At 30.3% G+C, this 24,129-nt stretch overlaps 2 protein-coding genes and 1 long non-coding RNA gene across 8 annotated transcripts; 2 read left to right on the top strand and 1 right to left on the bottom strand.

Annotated features, from left to right (window-relative positions):
* Positions 1 to 7,227: 7,227 nt before the first annotated feature.
* Positions 7,228 to 9,186, bottom strand: LOC11428220 (eukaryotic translation initiation factor 3 subunit A). The gene is made up of 6 exons (XM_003625361.3): positions 9,025 to 9,186; positions 8,835 to 8,901; positions 8,293 to 8,499; positions 8,069 to 8,149; positions 7,699 to 7,900; positions 7,228 to 7,525 (listed from the first exon to the last, which is right to left on the bottom strand). The coding sequence occupies exons 1-6, from the start codon at positions 9,084 to 9,086 to the stop codon at positions 7,452 to 7,454; spliced, it is 693 nt and encodes a 230-aa protein (XP_003625409.1). The 5' UTR covers positions 9,087 to 9,186; the 3' UTR covers positions 7,228 to 7,451.
* A 4,318-nt stretch (positions 9,187 to 13,504) lies between these two features.
* On the top strand, positions 13,505 to 16,226 carry LOC11430835 (uncharacterized). Of its 6 annotated transcripts, XR_005642881.1 has the most exons (8): positions 13,505 to 13,753; positions 13,846 to 14,024; positions 14,117 to 14,188; positions 14,710 to 14,943; positions 15,078 to 15,090; positions 15,303 to 15,338; positions 15,446 to 15,736; positions 15,917 to 16,223. It is a non-coding gene; the product is annotated as an uncharacterized lncRNA (long non-coding RNA). The 6 variants fall into 6 exon arrangements; XR_003006779.2 differs by having other exon boundaries at positions 13,846 to 14,019; positions 15,446 to 16,223; XR_003006778.2 differs by having other exon boundaries at positions 15,446 to 16,223.
* A 776-nt stretch (positions 16,227 to 17,002) lies between these two features.
* Positions 17,003 to 17,767, top strand: LOC11444236 (uncharacterized). Its single transcript, XM_003625358.1, has one exon. The coding sequence runs from the start codon at positions 17,003 to 17,005 to the stop codon at positions 17,765 to 17,767; it is 765 nt and encodes a 254-aa protein (XP_003625406.1).
* The last annotated feature ends 6,362 nt before the right edge of the window (positions 17,768 to 24,129 follow it).

The following is a 24,129-nucleotide window of genomic DNA, read 5'->3' as shown; positions in this document are numbered from 1 at the left end:
CTTCAACAAATTTCTTTTTTTTTTTGCGTGCGCTCTCTCAAAACAAACAATTTTCAATTTTTTTTAAATATTATGACCATCTTTTTAATTACATTAAGTCAATATAATTTTTTGGAGAAAACTTAGTACAATTCTTTAGGTGCTTTTCGTATAGTTCTTAACTAAAAATAAATATTTTTTTGGATATAACAAACTTTGAGAAAATTATGGATTGGAGGAAATCATGGTGAATTTAGTTAAGAACCATACGAAGAACATCTAAGAAATTGTACCTAAGTTTTCTCCTAAAAATTATTCCAACTTCACATAAATCAAAAGTTAAGAAAAAATTAACTTTCTTCCAACTCCTTTAATTAAAGTTAAGGCTTCAACTATGACTTCAACCAATGCTAGAGTCACACTTGAAATTTTTAGCAATCGCTACTCATCTAATTTATAGAATTTTAACTCTTTTTGAAACCATTGTTTGAAACAAAATTTTGTTTAAATTTGAAGATAACAAAAAACAAACTTTAGTTTTCCAAATAACATTAATTAATTTTATTGAAAAAGATAAAAGTAATTGACAAAAGGTATAACTGACAAATCGTACCCTTAAAATACAAAAAAAAAAAAAAAAGTTAAATAGGAACAAAAAATTCACCCTAAAAAGACACTTAAAAAGGAACGGAGGGAGTATAAAAAAAATTCTTATATTTTTTAATAACACCAACGATATAACATTATCATAGAAAAATTTGTTTAAAGGTACCATTACAATAACAAAAAAGTCAGCCCAAAATATCCCTAAAATCCCCTATTTTCCTTATATATATAGTATAGATAAAGGACATTCATGATTTTGGGTTAACTTTTTCATTTTCAATTATACTCTTTAAACAAATTTTCTTATAATGCTATATTATTTTTTTAAAACAATTATAATGCTATATTTTTGACGTCATTCAAAGATATAAGAATTTATATTATGTTTGTTATGTTGTTGGTGTCGTTCAAAAATATAAGTATAGTTTGTTACAATATGAAAGTGAAAAATATATTTTTTTTGACAAAGAAAATGCAAAATATTTATACCCATCATTTAATCAAAATCAAAAGGATATAATTTTGATGACATGTCAAAAAATTAAGAAGGGGTAAGACTGTATTTTTGGTAGACATTAAATTTCATAATTAGAGAAAGATTTTGATTTTGATTTTGATTAAAACATTTTGATTTTGAGTAAAATTGTAAGTATGATATTTCTCACTTTGCAACAAACCACTTATCTTTTTTATGACACCGAAAATATAACAAATTCAGGACTCAATTAACTTTATCTTATTTGAGAGACTTATTTATACAACAAAATACTTATCTTTTAGTTAAAATTTCACCAAATCTTTTTGAAACAAAAAAAAAGATATTATCATTATTTAGTTTTTGATTTTAATCTTGATAAACCCTCTTCTATAAATACTTACTCCATAACAAGTTAAAGCCACACACACTCAACTCAGCACAACAACAAGAACACGTTGAGAAAGAAAAGAAAAAGAAAGCTATGTTGCAGAACAATCAAAATACTGAAGCCATGACGAAGGAACAGAGATATGCTATCACTAGGGAGAAGATCAAAGGATACATGGAAAAAGCAAAAACGGCGCCACTCAACCTTTCCCATAACTTTGCTTGGCAATGCGTGATAGCTATACGTGCTCCACAATTTTATTCTGAAGAAGAGTTAACACAAATAAAGAAACACAGTCAACTTGTTCTCCAAGAAACTCGAAAAATTCCACAAAACACAGTGGAAGGAGAAGTAGCGAATACCAAGAAAAGGTGTCGCCCATGTGATGAAGTTAGCATGTCTTATGCGGAAAGAAGAACGAAACCAAAGACCACGAAGAAGGTGGAACCAAAAAAAAGAACGAAACCAAAGACCACGAGGAAGGTGCCAAAAAAACAAGATAAGAAAAATTTGGCTTTACCTCCGCCAATATTACCTATTAATGTCAAGAACAAGATCAAGGAGTTGAATGGCACTGATATCAGATATATCATGTCAAAGAAATTGTTTGCGTCAGATATCGATGAAGGCCAAAGTCGTCTTTTAATGCCACTTAAAGAAGACGAACTTGGTTTTCTCACCAAGACAGAAAAGGAGACTTTAGATGAAAAGGATGAAAACGATAAACCGGTTGGTTTAGAAGTGATTGTGTTGGACCCTTATTTTAGAAGCTTCACAATGTGCTTCAAGAAGTGGAAAATGACTAATAAATGGGTTTACAGTCTTATACAAAATTGGAAACATGCTGTGAGGGGAAATGGTTTTGAAATAGGTCAAATACTCAACGTTTGGTCATTTAGGGTCAAGGACAAGTTGCAGTTTGTACTCAACATTAATTAGGTAATAGCTATAAACTTGTTTATTTCTTTCTGCATTTAACTAGTACTTTGTTTATGCGTTTCTGGCTTTGGTTTTGGCTATTTACCCCTGTTCATGTGTTGTATTAGCATGAGAAGGAACCTAGGAATTTGATTTTCCATATGTTGCAGTTTTTTGAAAATTTACTTCTCTGTATCAATGTATTGAATTTTCATATAGTTCAGAAAATATCAATGTTTGTTTCAAAACACCAAACCTTTTTAAGGATCTTTCCTTTTGTGTGGTTTGATTTGATTGCTAATACAAAATCAGTTCAGAATCTTTACCTAGTAACACAAGCTCTAGACTCTGGACAAAATATTTTAATTAGGCGATGAATGTGATTTCCCTTTATGCCTAATATTGGTCTTTTTTATCAAGTTCAGTAATGTATGATTTTATTTTTAAAAGGAGATGAATTTATGTGTACGGAATCTTCTTATCGGTATGTGTCAAGTTCTGTTGGTCATGATTCATGAAGTCGCTTGAACCATCCTGTCTATTGAGTGTGCTATAATTATTCTCTATACGTTGTGTAAATTTATATCTATTTTTATTTATTTATGCAGACATAACATCTCAAACGTGTCAACTTTCATGAAAACCTGAAATAGTTGCAAGAAAATCACCAGTTTCATATGCAGGAGTGCCACTAGCTGAAACTTCAATAGCAGTAGAAGGAAGAAGTGCAAAATGTTTTATATTATGTTGCTTTTAACAATTTGACTATGACACCTTAGGTGACTCTACATTATTTTCCTTGATCATGTTGGTCCTTTTTAATCTTTAAGTTTTGATGTTCAACTGTTAACTTCAATTTTTCAATCTTGAATTTGGTATTTTTGATGCTTTATTGAGCTGATTCGATTTGATTGGAGGTGTCTGCTTGTGAGTTAAGCTAGTATGTTACCAAGCATTTAAGTGAAAATCAGATTTTTAGTAAAAAGTTGAACATAAATTATATAATGTTTATCTCCTTTAGACTCTTCCTCTGGTTTAAAACTTCAAATATATCTCTAATTTAAGTTATTTAAGTTATTATACATTATTTAAGACTTGCGCAATGTTGTTTAAGTTATATATAACATAGCGTTCATCAGACCTGAAATCACGAAATCTGCGACAACAACAATCTATAACACAAAATGCATAATACTCGAAATCGCGAAATTCTATACACGGTCGCGACCTTGACTGGGACCGATATTTAAACTGCGCTCTGCCACTATCCGACAACATTGAGTATATAAATAGGCTCTTACAACTGTGTGACTTATTTTATGGACTAACAATTTGGTTTCCTCAAAATTCTTACTTTCCTAACTTCAAGCTTAGATGGTTACTAACTAACTACTTTACTTATTGAAGTTCCTCTCTGATTTTGGAAACAATTGAAAGCCATTTGTAGTAGATTTTAATTGCAAGGGTGTGTTTAATCCAAACACAGCTTAAAAAAAAGGTACAATTTGTTACGATATGAAATTGCAAAATATCTATACATATAATTTAAATCAAATAATTTTAATAAAAATAAAAATTCACAGAAACTATCCTTTCTGATTTATATGCGTTAGCGTAATAAAAGAGCAGAAGTGCACTGCGCGGTAATAATAAAGTAAAATTAGTTAATTTGATAATAATAACAAGATAATATAATCTTTTTATAATAAAAAAAAATCCACACTAATAGATAGTACATGTCCCACCAAATTTATAGTATGAAACTCAAATGATTTTGTGGGATTTGTGTGAATTTTCAGATAAAGCGCAGTCTTTGATTTTGGTTGTTTTTAAGGGTGGGTTTGATCTACTAGGTAAGGTAGAACAGTATAAGATAGAATTTTATGGTATTGAATAACCTTTTTTTGGTTGACAAAAGATATTTTGACTGGCCCTCTGAAAGAGAAAAAAAAAAGAGATATTTTGATATTTTGACAAGAATTTCTATTTTAAATTAGTTCTTTTATTTTACTTTAATTTTTTCAAATGCAAAGTTACCAACCAAAATAACTAACTAACTGACTCACTTTATTCAGTTACAAACACAACAGAAGTTAGTTAATTAGTTTGATAATAATGATCCAAATTGAATTTCTACCTAACTAATTTTTCCCTCTAATTCTTAGATATAAATATATTTGTATGTACTGAGTTGAAGTGCTCATCATCACTACACATAGTTAATTGCTTTCTTTCTTCACTTCCCACAGAATAAAGAGTTTGTTCTTCACAAGGCAAGTACAACTGCATCATAATCTTGAAATCTTTATCATGATACTCACATTATTCTCTAAATTGTATATCTTCAGTTGAAATTCATTCAACACATACTTGCTTTGTTTCTTTCTTCCTTCACTCCCACGTAATCAAGAGTTCTTTCTTTCTCCACAAGGCAAGTGCTACTGCAAACTTCATCATCTTCAAATCTACGTATTACCTGGCTATATTCTTTCTTCTCACCATTTTCTTTTTCAATATTGATTTTCTGTAGTAATTAAGGCATAATGGCACGTGTGTTTCCTCCATATCATCAGAGAGTCCTGCATGGATTAAAAGTACTGGTTGTGGAAAATGATGATCTTGTTCGAATGGCTCATAGATATAGGTGTGGAAACTCATGCAGTCAAAAATGGTAAAGAATCTTTAGACCTCATTAGCACGGTTGAACGTAAATTCGACCTCATTCTCATGGCTAGGATCATGCCCGTCATGGATGGAATTACGGTTGGTACAATACATAATTACATACATACGTAGTTATATTTCATCTCAGGAATTAGTTTAAAGCAAATTATATGTGTTATGTTTGTCTGTCTATATTAATTAATTGTTATGAACAGAAAGAAAATACATGTGTTATGTTGCATATATCCTAGCATATAATCATTCATAATGAGATTCATAATCATTTCATTCATATGTGTGCACTGCAGGCAACAAAGAAGCTGCGCGATTTAGAATACCCTGGCCAGATTGTTGGTGTCTCACGTCACCTTACAAATGATGAATATGCAGAATTTTGCAATGCAGGGCTAGATGATCTACATCATGAAGATGGAATACCCCTTGCAATATGATGTATTGAGACTAATTTTGAAAAGGGTTCTTCCTCTCAACTAGCATGAACTTTTGAGGATGATCTATGTTTTGCAAATATTCACTCAAAAATCATGTATAGGCTACATTTTACCTTCACTTTCCTCTGTTGATCTTTCTTACAGTTGTAATTCACTTTGAAATAATTGATTCTGTGTATTGCTGGCTCTGAATCTTATCAATAAAATTGTTAATAGATTTGTGTGATTTTAGTATTGTGCTGCCATTTGGTCAATTATTTTTGCTGTTGATTGTTAATGATGAATGTGAAGACTACAAGTTGTTATTTTTATAAAATGTTGGATATATGCATGTGTGTAGTGTAGGCTTGGCCACAACATGTCACGGATCCAAATATATATGTTACAAATCGTAGAAATTGGTTTTGAAAATATATTTAGAGATAGCTATAAAGTATAAACTCTTGAATACAAGCTTTTAAGTGTTTAAAATTAAATGATTCTCTTCAACAAAACTAAGCAGCATTAGAAAAAGTTTAAGAACATTATGCTTTTGTTAACAGAATATGACTCAGAATGGTTGTCACTCTTCAAAGCCCAATTTGTGTTTTAAGGTATATAGAATTTATTACTTTATTGTCCCTGTTATTATCATGTTGAATGAGAAATAATGTCTTGATAATATTTTGCACTACTTAGTTTTTCTATGTTGTAATTTTGCACTACTTAGTTAATTGTCCTGTTATGGAACTTATATGCTTAATTAGTTGATTTGCAGGAAATTTTAATTGTCTCTGAGGGTGGTGTTTATGAGAGTGGACAAATGATTTTGTTTTGAGATCCTTTAAACAATGGTGAATTCTATGGTGCACAAGTGAGGCAAGTCTTGCATAATGAATAAACTATTTTGCACCATTGGATCAATAAATTTTATTATTTGATCAAATGTGATATAGTGTGACTTATTGATCTAATGGTAGAAAAGAAAATTGTATATGGTGGAAGACTAATTTACTTGTGCATGTTAGACAAAACTTTACCCATAAACTGATTAAGGTACTCAACATTCATATGTTCTCTTTTATATGACAAGGTTTCACTTGTAAAAGTTATAAAATAAAAAATCCAACGGACTTTTAGTTTTTTTATGTTAACCCTTCAGTTTCTAGGAAAAAGGGTCCTAGTAATCTGAAGTTTGCCGAAAGGTAAGTAAAATCTGGTGATAAATTGTCCACTTATGAATCGAAGTTCGATTCTCCCAAACAATTCATCATTTTATGAAGTTCATTAATCACTTGAGCTCAATTACTTCGTACAAGTTACAATAACACTTATCTTAGGATGAATCATGTGCTTCCAAAATGCAACAAGTGGACTACAAAAAATGCTATGAATCCGATAATAAAAAAGAGAACGATCAACTGGTTGTTCTTGCTCAGTTAGGTCAGATGATTGGGTGTTGCAAGCTCAAACATTATAAATATGTCTGCAAGTATCCTGATAATCATAGGACTGGTGCCGAAGATCGGTTAAATTATCTTATGTCAACTTGTGCAAACAACTCCAAGCAGATTTGGTCGTGTTGAGTTATATCTTGCTAGTATTACATTTTCAATTTTATAGGCTTGATTTGCAGAACATGCGGTGATTGTTATTTGACTATAATACCATAAATATATCAATGATTAAAATTTTCCAAATTTCTTTCTTACAAGCATTCAAAATTTCAACTTAATTATAAAGCAAAAATATACAATATCACCATAATAAAATGTCATGCTCATAAACATAAAATTCAAAAATAGACTAACTAAATTTCCATTTCAAAATCAATTACACTAATTTTAAATGAATTATAATTACTACTAAATTAAAAAATATGCTTCAGTTGTTTTTTGTCAAAGTTTCACCATAAGGCCTCATAGCTAGTTCAGTAGGTCTGCCCAGCAGTGCTTCCCTCCTCTCCCTCTCAGCCTTTTCTTCAATTTCACTTTGCCTCCGCTTTTAAAAAACTCATCCATTTCTGCTTCAGCTTGTTCCATATTTTTTCTCTCTCAGCATCTGGAGTTCAGAAACACCACATGTTAACTAAATTGTGTAAAAGATGGTACAGTACTGATTCCACATAGCAACAAGTTCAGTGTAATCCTTTCAATACTACAAGATCTGAAGGAAAAAAAAAATACAAACTTAGGCTTTTATACGTTGCAGGAAAAGAAATCAATAATGAATACCTTGACGCTTCCGAGCTTCTTCTTCTTTGAGCAGTTTTTGTTTTCTCTCCTCTTCCAGCTCAAGATAATACTTCAATTTTCTCATTTTTTCCCTCTCCTGTTTCCTGGAGGGTAAAATCCTAGAGATACGCTCCTCCCTTTCTCTCATCAGTCTATTGAATTCCACTTGGCGGTGACTCACAACCCTCTCTTGATATATCTCCTGTAAAGCCAAACCATATGATGAAACATCAGACATACTAGGTAAATTTAATAAATGGTATTTTGTATTTGTCTTATAGGATGACAATTTACATCAATTGTTAAAAGGTTGTCATTTATCGAATTGGTCAAGATATAGAAGAGCAGCTTAAGAGTTTATGATACTAACTTTACAGCCCATCATTCGACTAAGCCTCTCCTTCTCAATGAGATCTGCAGCATGGCGCTGTCTGCTTAGTTCAACCTCTTGCTGCATCAAACCATGGTCTCACACAGTTAGTACAAGAAAACCCTTTTTTAAATAGAATACGACAAAAAGAAGATTTTGTTCCAACATGAGAGGAAAATTGTACAAAAATTGAATTGTTTCCGAGGGAACACAAGTAGACATACTTGTTGCTCACGCTCATAAAGAATCCTCTCTTCCACTAATCCATGTTGATATGCAGCTTCAATTAGCGGAGCAGCCTCTTCTCTCTTTGCTCTTTCCAAATGATCCATGGTTTTGGCCAATTTCTGAAGCTTCTTCTCCATTTCCTGTCTCTCCCGGAGTTGTTCGACCAACGTTAACTGCATCAAGGATTCCCTAGAAATTTGGCCCTACAGATAAGAGTTTATTGTCAAAATTAGCAGATCAAAACAACGGTCTAACACAGTTAGTACAAGACAAAAGCTTGTTTAAATAGAATGTTGCGAAAGGAAGATTTTGTTCCAAGTTGAGAATTGTTTATGAGAGAACACAGCAGACAAACTTGTTACTCATGCTCGTTAGAAAACCAGAAAATAGTTGAAGACAATGAAGAGTTTTATTATCATTACCCACTTCCTAAAACAACCATCCAATTTAACCTGGTCAAATCTAACAAATCTCACAACAACTTACATATAATCTTTGAAAATCTAACATAAATCAGTAAAACAAACATTTTATTTACCTGAGTATCGAACTCAAAGATAGTATCAAATTTAGGATTCTCCATTCGAAAAACATCTACGTCGTCACTTCAGCATACAAAATAAAGTAACAAGAAATTTGTTATAATAGCCAACTACCTAAGGTTTGAATCATTTACGTAGAACCACAGAAAACAAGAAAGTAAAGAAGAAGTTGATCGATATATATACCTGAAGATTCTGAGTTTGGACGCTTTGTCTTCAATCTCCTTCATTACCATCAAATCTGCCATGCTTGGGGTTGGAGCGGTTGTACCTTCCGAGTATTTTTGGGTTTTTACTTGAGGATTACAAATTGGATATTTATAACTTCCTGGTTTTGGGTTTTGAGAGGCTTACAAATTGAAATTGGAATGGGCTTCTATCTTTTATTTATTTATTTATTTATTTCAAAATAATTATAGAATAATTTTTTTTTTTTTTTTTACAATAACAAAAATCTTCACACCGGTAGATAATATATGTCCCATCAAATTTATGAGACACACATTATTTTTTTCTTCTTGATCAACATTGTTAGTTTTTTTGTCAAAGAAATCATTGTTAGTTTTTTAATGTCAACATTGATATGATATTTTTTAGGATAATAATCATTTTAGTCCTTGAATGTGTAAGGAGTAGTTACAATAGTTTTTCAATGTATCAAAATTTTAAAATAGTTTTGAATTGTACAATTTGTTAGTCAAAATAATCTTTGACGCGAAAATAATCCATCAACACTCGTAATAACACTTTTCATACATGGACTGAAATGACAATAAATAAGTAATTATAAAGACTAATACGATAATAAGTAAGTATACTGAATGACTAATATGACAATATTAATCAAGTATTTTAATGTAAGTAACTATTTTAACTAACGAAGTGCACGATCAATGATTATTTTGAAATTTCGATACATTGAGAGACTATTGTGCCTATTTGTTATACATATATTCAAGGACCAAAATGACCAGGGCCGTCCCTATAAAACTGGAGGCTCGGCTCTCGTAGTAAAAATAGGCTCCTAATAAAAAAAACGCACAATTTTTTTTTAAGAGATTAATCTTCTATTTAAATTGAAAATAACACTGGTATAATTGTTATTAGCCACCGAAATTAAAATTAACAATTATTTTTACTAAAGACGTGCCTGTTAATGGAAATAGATGAAAAAAAATTCCAAATATATAGTAGTTTTCTACATTCATAGATAACTCTGAAATGCATTTTAAATTGTAATGACCTAATAGTTATGTATGTAACTAAGACTTTTATATTTGGTTCAAATTCATACAAATGCTCGAGATTGAACCTCAAAACCGATGACTCAAGTGCATTCTATTTTACTACTAAATTATTCCAAAATATCTATTGACTTTTAATATTTTATTTTATATACCTAACACTTTTGAATGCGATATTAATTTTTTTTTAGGCTCCTAAGATTGCGAGACCCGGCACCATAGCTCACCTTGCATATGCCAAGGGCCGGGCCTGAAAATGACTATTACCCTTTTTTATTTTATTTTATGCATACACTTATGTTTTGTAGAAGTTGATTTTCTTTTTTTTTTTAATGACAATTTGTATTTATTGTCTTTCATCATTTTTTTTCTCTTCCATATAACATCATCTATATATATGAACAGTTACTCTAACAATTCACTATCAACTTTTATCATAATTTGTTATAAGAGTTGTTTTTTTAATTATTAAAAAAATCGTCTATAGTTTAATCAATTTAGTATTTTAATAACTGCATAGTCATGATTTAATATTTCAACGATAAATAAATTATTGTTGAAATTTAAAGATATGCAGAATAATTATTGGGACTTTTTATATATATTAGGTTGAAGAGATTGAGTGATTAATTAATATTAATTTTAAAATGAATGATATATATGTACAATACGATCTATTTAAGCACTCAAATTGGGAACTTCATTTTGGATGATCAGCTATAAACACTTGAATAAAAGCTTTTAAGTTATTATAATCAATGATGTTCTTTCTTAATCAAATAAAACTAAGCAGCATTAGAAAAAGTTAAGAACATTAATATTCTCCAGAATGAGTGATGGTGGTGGCGAGCGCATTTTGGAATTAGTTTTGAACGACACAACTTGCATACCATTTGAAATGGCCACCTTGATAGCTTCTAATAAGGCTAAGCTTTCAGCTTCAAGAGCAATGGCAGATGAGGTTACTCAACCTGAATAGACTCGTAAAGTCTGTTAAACACATATTGCATCCCATAATAAAATTACCGTTGAAAGAAGTTGCATTGACGTTACACTTGATCGTGCCTAACGGTGCTGATCCAAGGGATGCTCTAACTTATCATTTTGTAGAGGTGCTTTTACTTTTTGCATACAACACCATTCATGTAGGGTGTCCTTTTCTCACTTCCATCTACTTCTAAACTCCAAAATCAAAGTTCCAAATTCTCATTAAACTATAAATTTGTCAAACCTAAAAGATTGTGTAAATTAAAGAAAACCATGAAAAATGAACAGTTTAATTTTGTCGCATGGCCATTATACCAAATAAAGAAAACACTCAATATAAATTGAAAAGTGAACAATTTTTTACACATGCTAATCATCCAAAATGCAGTTCCAGTAACAAAAGTAATAGGACGTGGAAGTACCAACCCAAAGACAAAAATTTTATAGAATTCATTTGCCAAATCTTATATGATAATAAAAAATTAATAATCGAATTGCGTAATGAGTATGTATGTCATAAAAGCATGAGAATGCACGACACGCATATACCCTCAGATGAATAATGTGCAGCATTGCTTTTATTTTCTCCCCCCATGTATTGTATGCTAGCCGTCGATTTCGAAATTGTGTGTTGTCATGGGTGATTTGAGTTTTGCTAAATAGCACTGCTCGTCATAAAATTGTTCACGTTTATCTCATCTTGGATAATGAATATGTTAATAAATTCCCTCAAAAAAAAAGAAAAGAATATGTTATTAAATTGTTCATTTTACATTTCCCATTCAATGTTTTCTTCAAAGGTGTACCACAAAAGGCTTACTTTTAATATAAAACAGACTTTTAAAAATTGGCAAAAAAGGCTTTTAAATAAGTTAATAGGTCAGTCGAACATTTAAAACGGTCAAATTAGACTTTTTTTTTTTTTTTTAAGGCAAGAGTCCAGTGACATAAAAATGAATAGACAACAGTCCAAAAGTTGAAATGTCTTGCAGATTCCAGTCTATGTCGGGAACTCATATATATTATTAAAAAAAGGAAAAAATAAATACAAAATGAAACCAGGGGGATATAAATCTAACCCAGTCAATTCACACATAGTGTAACCCAATCGGGTGATACAAAGAAATAAAACAACACCAGTGAATGTCTAACATGCGGTGTATGGACAAACCGTCAACACGGAATGTATCCAAGAACCAACAACTCCTTGCGACAGCAACAAGTATAACGTCTCTTTCGAGCCAAACAGTCCAACATCAGGTAGACTGATGAGGATTTTGCAACCTCCCCGAAGTTATATAGAGTCAAACTTCGTGAAGGTGAGAGATTCTACCGCCAACACGGATACCCCACACCTCCAATCCATGCGAAAGAAAGCTTCACGACCATTTCTAGCCAAATCCAATAGAAAGCAGCTCAAAACCAATTGAAGGCCAGATCGTGGGATTGTCAATCAACGGGTTTGAGCATCATGAGCACCACCAACACGGTAACACCCGCACCCACCGTTCGCAGCAATAACAGACAACAAGTGTATGACCATTTCTAGCCTATAAGACTTGTTACGAAGCACAATATCCATGATCTTGAGGGAACAATATAACATTGAGGGTGTCAAACCACCGAAACAAACCCTAACAGGTGATACACACAATGACAACACAAAAGTGGTATGAAATTGAGAAACGCCCTTTCGAGAACCAACACCAATTCAAGCCCAGACATATGAAAATCCGTCAAAAATAACCCACAACCGCCAAAGATATGCCACAAAGACATCAAATTAGACTCAAAATAAAGTCTTTGACATGTGTCAGAACATATTTTAATTGTTTAAATTGAGCCTAAGCTTTAGTCAAATTAGACTCAAAATAAAGTCTTTGACAAATGACGGAACATACTTTAATTGTTTAAATTGCACCTAACCTATTTAAGTAAAATCTAGATACTTTAATTGTTCAGTTTTTCATGGTTTTTTTTTTAGTTTTTACAACTTTTTAGGTTTGATAAATTTAGAGTTCAATGAGAATTTGGCCTTTGATTTTAGAGTTTAATTTAGAAGAAGATGAAAGTGACAAAACATAAAGATTCATTCAATTTTGAGGAAATTTGAATTATTTTCTTTTTCTCTTTTTGGGTTTTCACTACTAGAAAAATCATGATTACCGACGGAATTTAGAGACGGATTTTGATCTGTCTCTATTAGAGACGGAATTAGAGATGGAGTATAATTGGCTGAGACGGAAGTTGAGATTTTACCTCTAGAGACAGAATTTAGAGACGGTTGTTTCCGTCAGTAACATTTTCCGTCTCTAAATCCGTCTCTGACAAATATAATTTATTATTTTATAATTTAAACTCAGTTAAAAATGCCCAGAGACTGAATTATTCCGTCTCTAAAAAAATTATAATTTAAAATAAATTAGTCCTGTAAGCGTACACTACACCAAATTAAACAATCCTTCATGCCAAAAATTTCCCACCATCGATAAAGACCGAAAGCTCTCCTCCACCCCCAAACGAACCCTAACCCGAAGTCCTTCTCTATTGCAAAATCCACCAACAACACGAAGCTCTCCGGAATCATACCCCTGCGAGCGAAAATTGGCGAGAGGTCTTTTGTGACTGCTTTTTGTCTCTTCTAACTCGTTTAAAATCATATTTGAACAACATCAATTGAGTGGGTATGTTTTTCTTCTTCTTTCTTAATTTTCTGAAAATCACGGTTTTGTGTTTTGATTTCATTTCTCGAATCACTCGATTCCATTGTTTGTAGAACGGCCAAAAAGGAATTCAAAGTTGTGATTCCGAATCGATTTAGAAGAAGCAAAAAGGAATGGGGAATGTCCATTGACGAAGAAACAGGAACTTGAATCATCAAAGAAGAAGAGATCTGAAACAAGGGAACTCATTTGGAGTTGAGCCAAAAGATTCCGCTAAAGAATACGATGTGGGGTATTAAAATTTTAATAAGTTAATTTAATTTGATTAAACCATTTATTTGTTTACTTATTTACTCAATTCACTTAATCTGTGTTAAACAAAAGGAGTTGATTAGGTTGAAGTGTGAAGCTAAACTTAAGGGTGGATTTTATGTTGACCCTGAAGCTATATTCTTGGTAATTATCATTGTTATCAACCCAAAATCATGGATTATTTTGCAATTATAGGAAGATATGTTTTTTCTAACTCAATGAATTGGTTTTATTTTTGATGGGTGCTGATTAGTAACTTCATTGGCTGATTGAGAAATTTGTCAAGGTCTGTTTGTGTTAAATTTTTAATGTTAAATAAAATTAAAATAGTATGTTGGTTTATAGAAGAACATATATATATATACACTTGTGATTGTATATACAAGTGAGTGTTGTACTTGCATCTCTTTGTTTTTGCATGAGTTTTTGAGGTGCTGAGTTTTTCTACACAAAATATATGTATAGGATGTGTGTTTGTGTCTACATTTTCATTATGTCTATTGTATGAATTATAAATTGTAGCTTTGAAACCTATGTATGGAACAAGAATTTTGTGCTTGCTTATGTCTACTACTTGAACTCCAAGGTGATTGAAACAATTATCAAGTTTAAGGTGATTGAAACAATCATGATTTAGATCTTACTTATTTGATTTTATTTTGTAGATATGGAGTTTTCACGTTGTCCACAACCCAAGTTACCATTTCCACTTTTATCTGCTACCTCTAAGGGAGAACCAAAGGTTTCACTAGTTAATGACAAAATGATGAATATAAAAGAAATAGCAGATGAGAGAAAGGTTGTCTCTGCTACACAACATGTATCTTAGCAAGTAATGATCCTTAGAGTTGCTGATGGAACATTTAGTTTACATGGGAAATACATGCGGGATTATATGAGTAAGTCAAGATGGGGATTATGTGAAGTTAGTTGAAACTTCACTAGTTCTTTTATATGCATTACAATTTACAAGTGATTTGAAACTGACCTAATTACTTTAAATTACCAACCAACTCTCTCTGTCTGTGTTTAGTTGCAGCAGCAGGGTAAGTGATTAAAATTCTGCTTACAAGTGATTAGACAACACCAAGGCAAGTGATTAGTTTGTTTTTTTGCTGCTCATTCATAAGAGATTTTGTTTTGTTTGTTTTCTTGACAGCTTTGTAGTTTGTTAGCGTGTTTTCAATTAATACCTTTTCTTTGTTTTATGCAGCATCTTTACCTAATTGAAGTTTTCTATCTTTGATTTATTTAATAGCATTCCATATCATCTAGTACAATTGTCTCTAAAAAGGTGAGATGTTAGTTCTAAATTTGAATCCATGTTATTTATTTTTTCAATAAGTTTATTGTTTAGTGTTTGATTTAGAACATGATTTGAAGGTTGTCTTTGTTATGTAGGATATTGTGTTTTGAAGGCTGACTGACTTTAGTTGGTATGCAAGGATAATAGGATATCACACCTAGGTATTCAATATCAACTACTTGTTTAAGGTTTGATTATTTGAGCATGAAATCATGTTAGTAGAATAACATTAGTTTAATGTCTAAACAAGGATATGAGTGATTGTGAATTTTTTACTTCCTTTGCATTCATGTCACTACATATATTGTTTTTGAATATGACTTCAAGTTTTGGCAATAATGCATCAACGTAAGGTGATTTTCCGCCTCCAAATCCATGCTACACATGTAAGTTTTCTCTTCAGTACGTAAGTCATTTCGTAAATCTAATTGTTTATTGTTCTATACATAAAGCACTATTAAAGAAAATTTGTTGACTAGCTTGATTGACATTGCTTTGTTTTCTTGGCATAATTATTGAAAACAACAAAAACTATGCTTGAGACCCACATATTTTAAATTTTGCAGGCTGATGGAAGTTACATATTTAGCTTAGACATTCTTCCGAAGCTTTGTCAATTAGCTCAAGAACATGTCAAGAGCATGAGAGAATGATAATGTCAATGAAGGAGGGGATAGTAACAACAATTTAGAGATTTGGAAAGTATTAGATTCATTATTATATTATTTTTTTTAGGTAATGGATAGTTTTACTTTGATTGGTTCAGTTATTTGCAAATTATATTTATGTATTTTTGAGAGTACTTTTCTCTTGTATGAGACATTATTCTCTTGAATGAGACATTATTATGTTGATCAAAATTTGCAAACTATATTTATGTATTTTTAAGAGCAATTTAGGTTGATTTTTTTTTTTTTATTAAAAAATTGAAGTTAGAGACGGAATTTATTTTATGTAGAGACAGAATTTGGTTTCTTTTGTAGACACAAAATATATGATTCAGAGACGGAATTTTTCCGTGTCTGGTAGAGACGGAATATGTAAATCCGTCTCCAATAGGCTTAGAGACGAGTAAATTAACCACGGATCCAATTCCGTCTCCAATTCCGTCTCAAACTCGTTTAGAGACAGATTTTTTGCATTTTAGAGACTGATTTCACCCGTCTCTAATTTGGATTTTTTTGGTAGTGTTTAGGAAGATGACGAACATGATAAATTAGATGATAAAGTTAAGAATGAAGAAGATGAATCTTCATATGAATTATAGGATTTATTACTTTCAATATTAAAAAAAAAATTAAAATAATCTTAAATTGCCATCTCATCAGTTTTTTTAATGAAAAATGTAAAAAGAATTAATTTGTGTGTGTTCATAAAGATAAAGCCTAAAGGATCCTTAAAAAAAAAATTAAAAGATAAAGTATACACATGAAAAAAAAAAAGATTTATTACACTTAAATAAGATAATTGATCCTGAACTATAATATTGTGAAACGAGGGTTGTAACAATATTCATAAATTAGTTACGAAAATTATGTTTTGTTATATCTCATCGTATAGTCAAGCAAATCATACTCTTACTATGACTCTTCTCTTCACCAATATTTTATTTCCTCTATAAATGCTTCGTTGTTTTGCTCAGTCAGAAAAGAATGGAAAACTTAAGAGATATTCATAGAGCATGGGGGCGTACACTTTCACTTGCACCGCCATACCAACAACCGGAAACACCACCAACCATGCCGCCGCCGCCACCGACACTTGATCAATCTCCACCCGAATGGACAATATGGGGACGTACACTTTCACTCTCGCTACCATACCAACACCCGGAAACACCACCACCACCGCCACTTGAAGAAGAATCTCAGCCGCAGACTAGTCGTAAACGTAAGCATTCTTCTAACCCTAAGAAACAAAACTGGGCAGAGACAATAAACCCACCTTTTCCATGGGCTACTTGTAAACGTGCCAAAGTTTATACCATTCACCACTTGCTATCTAAAGGCTTCAACACAATTAGTGGAAAGGTTGAATGCGGAAAATGCGATTTTCAAAGCGTTCTTGAATTTGATTTGAACGAAAAGTTTAATGAAGTTGTTGAGTTCATTGAAAACAACAAGAACGACATGAATGATCGTGCACCTGAGGCTTGGATGAATCCTATGCTTCCAAAGTGCGAAAAGTGTGGACAAGAAAACGCTATGAATCCAATAATCACAAAGAAGAGAACAATCAATTGGTTGTTTTTGTTGTTGGGTCAGATGATTGGGTGTTGCAAGCTTCAACATTTGAAATATTTCTGCAAACATAGCAATATTCATAGGACTGGTGCCAAAAATCGTTTGATTTATCTTACTTACGTCGACTTGTGCAGACAACTCCAACCAGATTTGGTCCTGTTGAAACAACTCTAGCTAGCGTGTTTATTACTTTATTTAATTTTATGAGCTTGGTTATTAGATTAGTTAGGTTTTCTTTTGAATAAATTGCACTTGGAATTTTCGATTCTCTATTTTACTTTTTTCCCCTTATAAGTTAAGAGTAACAAAAGTTAGTTTAATTTTGATTTTTTTTCTTCTTCTTCTTATTGTTTATTTTCAATTTTACCTTTGAGGAATATATATGATTTTATGCGGTTAATTGGCTTTGACAACATGACGACCCAAATTAGGGTTTTAGGTCTCAAAAATTTGGACCGAGAAAATACCTAAAAAAGGATCAATTTGATTATATATATATATATATATATATATATATATATATATATATATATATATATATATATGTGTGTGTGTGTGTGTGTGTGTAGACACACACTAAATCTATATTTATTTTATACTATACTAGGGTCCCGTATGTCTTGTCTTTTTATTGCACTATAATGCATATAAGTTACGAATAGTTCCGTTCAATTTTAAGCGTCGTTTAAGTGCGAATTTAACGTTCCTATTTAGCTGTCGTGTTGGTATTTTAAGGATACAATTGTTCAATTATACCCTTTATCAATTACTCTTATCTTTTTTCGATAAAACTAATTAATGCTATATATTTGAAAAACTAAAGTTTTTTTTAAACAAAGTTTGTTTGTTTTTATCTTAAAATTGAAAATCATTTGTTATGAGAGAGAGAGAGAGAGAGAGAGAGAGAGGAGAGAGAGAGAGAGAGAGAGAGAGAGAGAGAGAGAGAGAGAGTGTAAAACAATAGAAATTTGTTGGAGAAAAAGATAGTAACAACTAACAATCGTTTGTTACGAAAGAAAAATAAGATATTAAATTTATTGAAAAGAGAGAAAGTGTGTGCAAAAAATAGGAATATATTGGTGGATTAAAATTAGGGTATATATATTATAGGAAGTAAAAACCTTTAAAAAAAATTATAGGAAGTAAATGTGCAAAAATTCACTTCGCTAATTTCGTGTTAATATTCTTAAACGACATTTAAAAAAGAACGTATGAAGTAGTTTTTAGGAAATTTTCTTTTGATTAAAATTATTTTTGATTTTGATTCAAATTATAATTATAGATATTTTGCAATTTCATATTGTAACAAACTATACTTATCTTTTTCAAAAAAAAAAATACAAACTATAATTATCTTTTTCACGTGAGTGCCCGTCTTTTGCACGTGAGTGTCCGTCTTTTCGCTGGTATAAAGAAAATATATGATTTTGGGTAGACTTTTTCACTTTCAATTATACCACTAAACAAATTTGCATATTATATTTGTTATATTATTGGTGTCATTGAAAAGATAAGTATAGTTTCTTATTTTGAAAAAGACAAGTATAGTGTGTTATGCTATGAAAGTGCAATATATCTATAATTATAATTTGAATCAAAATCAAAAATAATTTTGACCAAAATAAAAATTTCCTAAAAACTACTATTTATAACTTATATGCATTGGCGCAATAAAAAAACTGCACAGAGGGAAACAAAGTATCCGTCTAAACGTTAGTAGTTACTTATGTAATATTTTATCATAAAAGGTTTCACAATAAAATTGTTTCATGACTTAAAATTTGGTGGGTTGGCCATTTTTAAAAGTAGATAAATAATTTTGTTTTGAGATGCTTTAGTCTATGTCACGTTAGATAAGAATTTTAACAAAATTATTTATCTACTTCTAAAGGGCACACATGTAATCTTGAGTTTTTCTAATTACACCCTGTTTAATTCTGGTTGTACTTTAAAATGATAAATTTACCTTTCCATAAAATTAATTTTCAAAAAGAATCTTCATTTTTTCTTGGTTACACCCTAAAATCCCTCTTCAATTTAAATATGTCATGTAAACTTAGTTTCAGTAGGTCATATTTAAACTCAGTTTAAGTAGGTCATGTAAACCGAGTTTAAGTGTACATTTAAAAGTTCAACCTTGTTCACTGATTCTACGTAATCTCAGTTTAAGTATGTACATGTAAACTTATTTTAAGTAGGTCATGTAAACTAAGTTTAAGTGTACATACTTAAACTCAGTTTAAGTAGATCAAGTAAACTTAGTTTAAGTAGCTCATGTAAACTGAGTTTAAATATACATACTTAAACTCAATTTAAGTAGGTCATGTAAACTCAGTTTAAGTAGGTCATGTAAACTGAGTTTAAGTGTACATCTAAAAGTTCAACATTGTTCAAGATTTTAATTTTTTTTATATAAAAAGACAATTTTGGTTTTTAAAAAAAACTGGGTATAACCAAAAATATATAGGGTGTGAATATAAAAACTCTATGATCATTATCCTTTTGAGTTGCGAAAGATGAGTTAATTATAGTATCATTTTCCTCATGATTGCTCATGTACATAAAAAATAGAATTTTTCTAAATACACCCTGTTTAATCCTGGTTGCACCCCAAAATGACAAAATTATCCTGTCATAAAATTTAATTTTCAAAAAGCATCTTCCTTTTTTCTTGGTTACACCCTACATTCTCTCTTCAGTTTAAGTAGGTCATGTAAACTTAGTTTCAGTAGGTCATGTAAACTAAGTTTAAGTGTACATACTTAAACTCAGTTTAAGTAGGTCATGTAAACCGAGTTTAAGTGTACATTTAAAAGTTCAACCTTGTTCAATGATTCTACGTAATCTCAGTTTAAGTATGTACATGTAAACTTATTTTATTTTAAGTAGGTCATGTAAACTAAGTTTAAGTGTACATACTTAAACTCAGTTTAAGTAGATCATGTAAACTTAGTTTAAGTAGGTCATGTAAACTGAGTTTAAGATACATACTTAAACTGAGTAGGTCATGTAAACTCAGTTTAAGTAGGTCATGTAAACTGAGTTTAAGTGTACATCTAAAAGTTCGACCTTGTTCAATGATAATACGTAATATCAGTTTAAGTATGTACATGTAACTTAGTTTAAGTAGGTCATGTAAACTGAGTTTAAGTGTACATATTTAAACTCAGTTTAAGAAGGTTATGTAAACTAAGTTAAAGTAGATTATGTAAACTAAGTTTACATGAACCTACTTAAACTGAATTTAAGTTAACATCAACAATGTAAAACTGAAATTGTCGTGCAGTGCAGTTGAACAAGAAGAAGAAAATTGAAACATGTTTTGAAAAAGAAGAAAAAAATCACTTATTTATATGCAATCGAGTATGAATTAAAGATGTTTTGATTCACTCTTTAATCTTCCATATAGATTAAATGAACATCAAGATTGTTTGATCGTTGGTGGCTGAAAGAGAGTGAAATTTTAGAGTGATAATGAATAAAATCAAGATTTTAAGAAAATTTATATGAAAGGACAATTTTGGTATTATCAAAAACTATTTAAAAAAAATTGGGTGTAATCAGAAATATATAGGGTGTGAATAGAAAAACTCTAAAAAATAAGGTTAAATATGTTTTTAATCCTTATAAAATTACGAGTTTTTAAGTTTAGTTTCTATATATAAATTTTTAATGATAATTTTAGTCCTCCAAAATATTGTAGTTTGTAATATTATTATTCCCTATTTTGAAAACTTTTTTACAAAAAATGAATACTTTTAGTTCTCCAAAATAGTCTCTATAAAAGAACTAAAAGTGAATAAATTTGTTGTAGGGACTAAAAACATATTTAACCCAAACAAGTAAAATCATTTGTGACTGATGCATAAGGTATGTAAATGTTGTAAACTAGGCATGATAACAAAATTCGGATTTAAAGGTATCCGTTTGAACTTACTCTAATTTGATGAGCTTTTTCTGTTTTGACTAGTTTGAGTATGACTTTGGGTTTGCCCTTATTTCAAAATACGACTATGGGGCTGGAAACAAGAATATATGTGCACAACTCGTATCGAATATAGAAAATGATTGATATGCAACATCCAAACCTCTAAATTTCATCCACACTTTTAAGATATTTTTGAACTTCGAATCACTATGAACATTTTCTCTGGTTATGGGTTTTGGAAAATTTTTGGGTTCGGGGTGGGTTCGAGTCTGAGGCAGAAAAAACTATTTTTTTTTTATATTAAAAAAACGATTTCACTAAGAATACATGGACAAAGATGTGGTTCAATTTTTCATCCATTAGTGATCAACTGGGATAACAGATAAGTAAATGCAGAACCGGGAAAGGTGAAACTCGTTCCAACATCGCCATGCCTATCGTAAACTTCGGGGTACCTAATTCAATTTTTAACGATAAAAAACAAATAACACATTTTTGCAGTAGACTTGATATCACCTATAGTTTCTGCACGATTTTCTAGATACGTCAAACAAATGTTACTGTATTCGATGGAGATTAAAAGTTCAAAATTTGTCCGTGGATATATTTTCATTATTATAAATTATTTAATTCATAAGTAGTAGTAATTGAAGTTGCGTAAAAAAATAAGGGTTATGCTAACAAATATTCAAAGGATAGTTAAGCACTAATTAAGAAAACTAAAAGTAACATTTACATTGTATTCAATAACATTTTAATTTTTAAAAACTACAGTAATCATTTTTTACAATTTTTTAATACTATGTTTCTATTTTTATACTCTTATCTAATGTCTCAAGGACACGCTTTAACATTTCCTAAAAAATAAAGATACTAACGAGTTTAATCTACGAGAATATATTAAACTTCCACAACGTAACTTGAATCTCAATGGAAAAAGTTGACCATATTTAATGTTCAACAGTGTCTCGAACGTAATTTTCTTTAGTTTGAATAGTTATGGAAAAAAAAGGTAAAACTAAAATAAAAGCATTAAGTGTCCGTTTGGTACGCATGATAGAATATAGATAAGATATAATAAAAAGTTGGATAAGGATAGATAGGATAGTGACATGATAGTCACTTATGCTATCATATGTTTAGTGCACACATGATAAGAATCATGATATCATTATTTTATCCTGTCATTTGTTTGGTGGTTCCTTTGATAGTGTCATGATAAAATATATATTATATTTTTTTTTTGAGGTAATAAAATATATATTATATTGCAAATAACAAAATCATCATGTAAACAAATACATAATTTTTTTTTTTTAAAATTGAAGCAATCATGTTTGGTGCACACATGATATCATTATTTTATCCTATCATTTGTTTGATGGCTCCTTTGACAGTGTCGTGATAAAATATATATTATATATTTTTTTGAGGTAATAAAATATATATTATATTGCAAATGACAAAATCTTCATGTAAACAAATACATTTTTTTTAAAAATCGAAACAATCAAAGAAATTAGGAAAAAGTTGTTAAAAAAAAAAAAAGCAAAATTAGGAAAATTAGAGATCAATATAATCGAAACAAAAAAAAATATTGAAAGATAGGAAAAGAGAAACAATAAATCAAAGAAATGTTAAAAAAAAAAAACAAAGAAATTGATCGTTTGAATAATTGAAGAAACAAAAGAATGCAGAAAAAAATAAATCGTATGTGGAATAAATTATTCTAGAAAGAAACGTTTCAAAAATAATAGCATTAATAGAATTGTTTCAAAAAGCGCTGAGATGGGAGTCGAAGTGCTTCCTTTAAGAATAGAAGACAAGTGCTTGTGATATTTTATCCCATCATGTTGCTAACCCATCAAAAACTAAGGATAAAAATTACAAAGGATGAATATGATAAGATTAGTAATAGGTTTAATTTAGCATATCTTATTGGTGCACCAAACAACGGATTTAAGTAGGATATGATAGTTTTATCATATCCTCTCTCTATTCTGTGCACCAAACGAACCCTAATTGAAGTATTTTCCTTTTTTAAGGGTAATTGAAGTATTTTCTTTGTTAGCGATATTCTTCAAAGGGTATAATTTATAAATATGAATTTAAAATTAAATAAAGTTTGACCCTAATAAATAACCAAACAATGTAAATATCTCCAAAATTAATTTATATTTTAAAACAATGAAATTTGACCACCTTTAATAATGTATGAATTGGATCCCTAAATTTTTCAAAAAAAATGGAAAGTTCTATTTAGAAATAGATAAACATATGACAATATTAACAAAGAGAGAATCCTAATCCCGATATGACCTATTTAATAGTGGGACCCACTACTATAAGATTTCCGTATTAATTATAAACACCAAGTTTTGAAAGAGTTTTAAGAAGATGTTCCTGATTTTCTTTTTAAAAAAAAAGATGTTCACGATTTGATTCTGGAAACTAATGTAACCACTAATTTAACAAACATTTGCATGTAAGAAAAAAAATGAACTAACACTTCATCCTAAAAAAATTGCATTAGAGTTAGACAGAAGTGTTACACATCTTATTTAATGTACATAGGAACAACATTGAGTGTTTTGGAGGCATAAAAAAT

This window comes from Medicago truncatula, chromosome 7 (genome assembly GCF_003473485.1).
Source record: "Medicago truncatula cultivar Jemalong A17 chromosome 7, MtrunA17r5.0-ANR, whole genome shotgun sequence".
NCBI lineage: Eukaryota > Viridiplantae > Streptophyta > Magnoliopsida > Fabales > Fabaceae > Medicago > Medicago truncatula.
The sequence above is the reverse complement of the archived record's forward strand: the minus strand, read 5'-3'. Positions and strand labels throughout refer to the sequence as shown.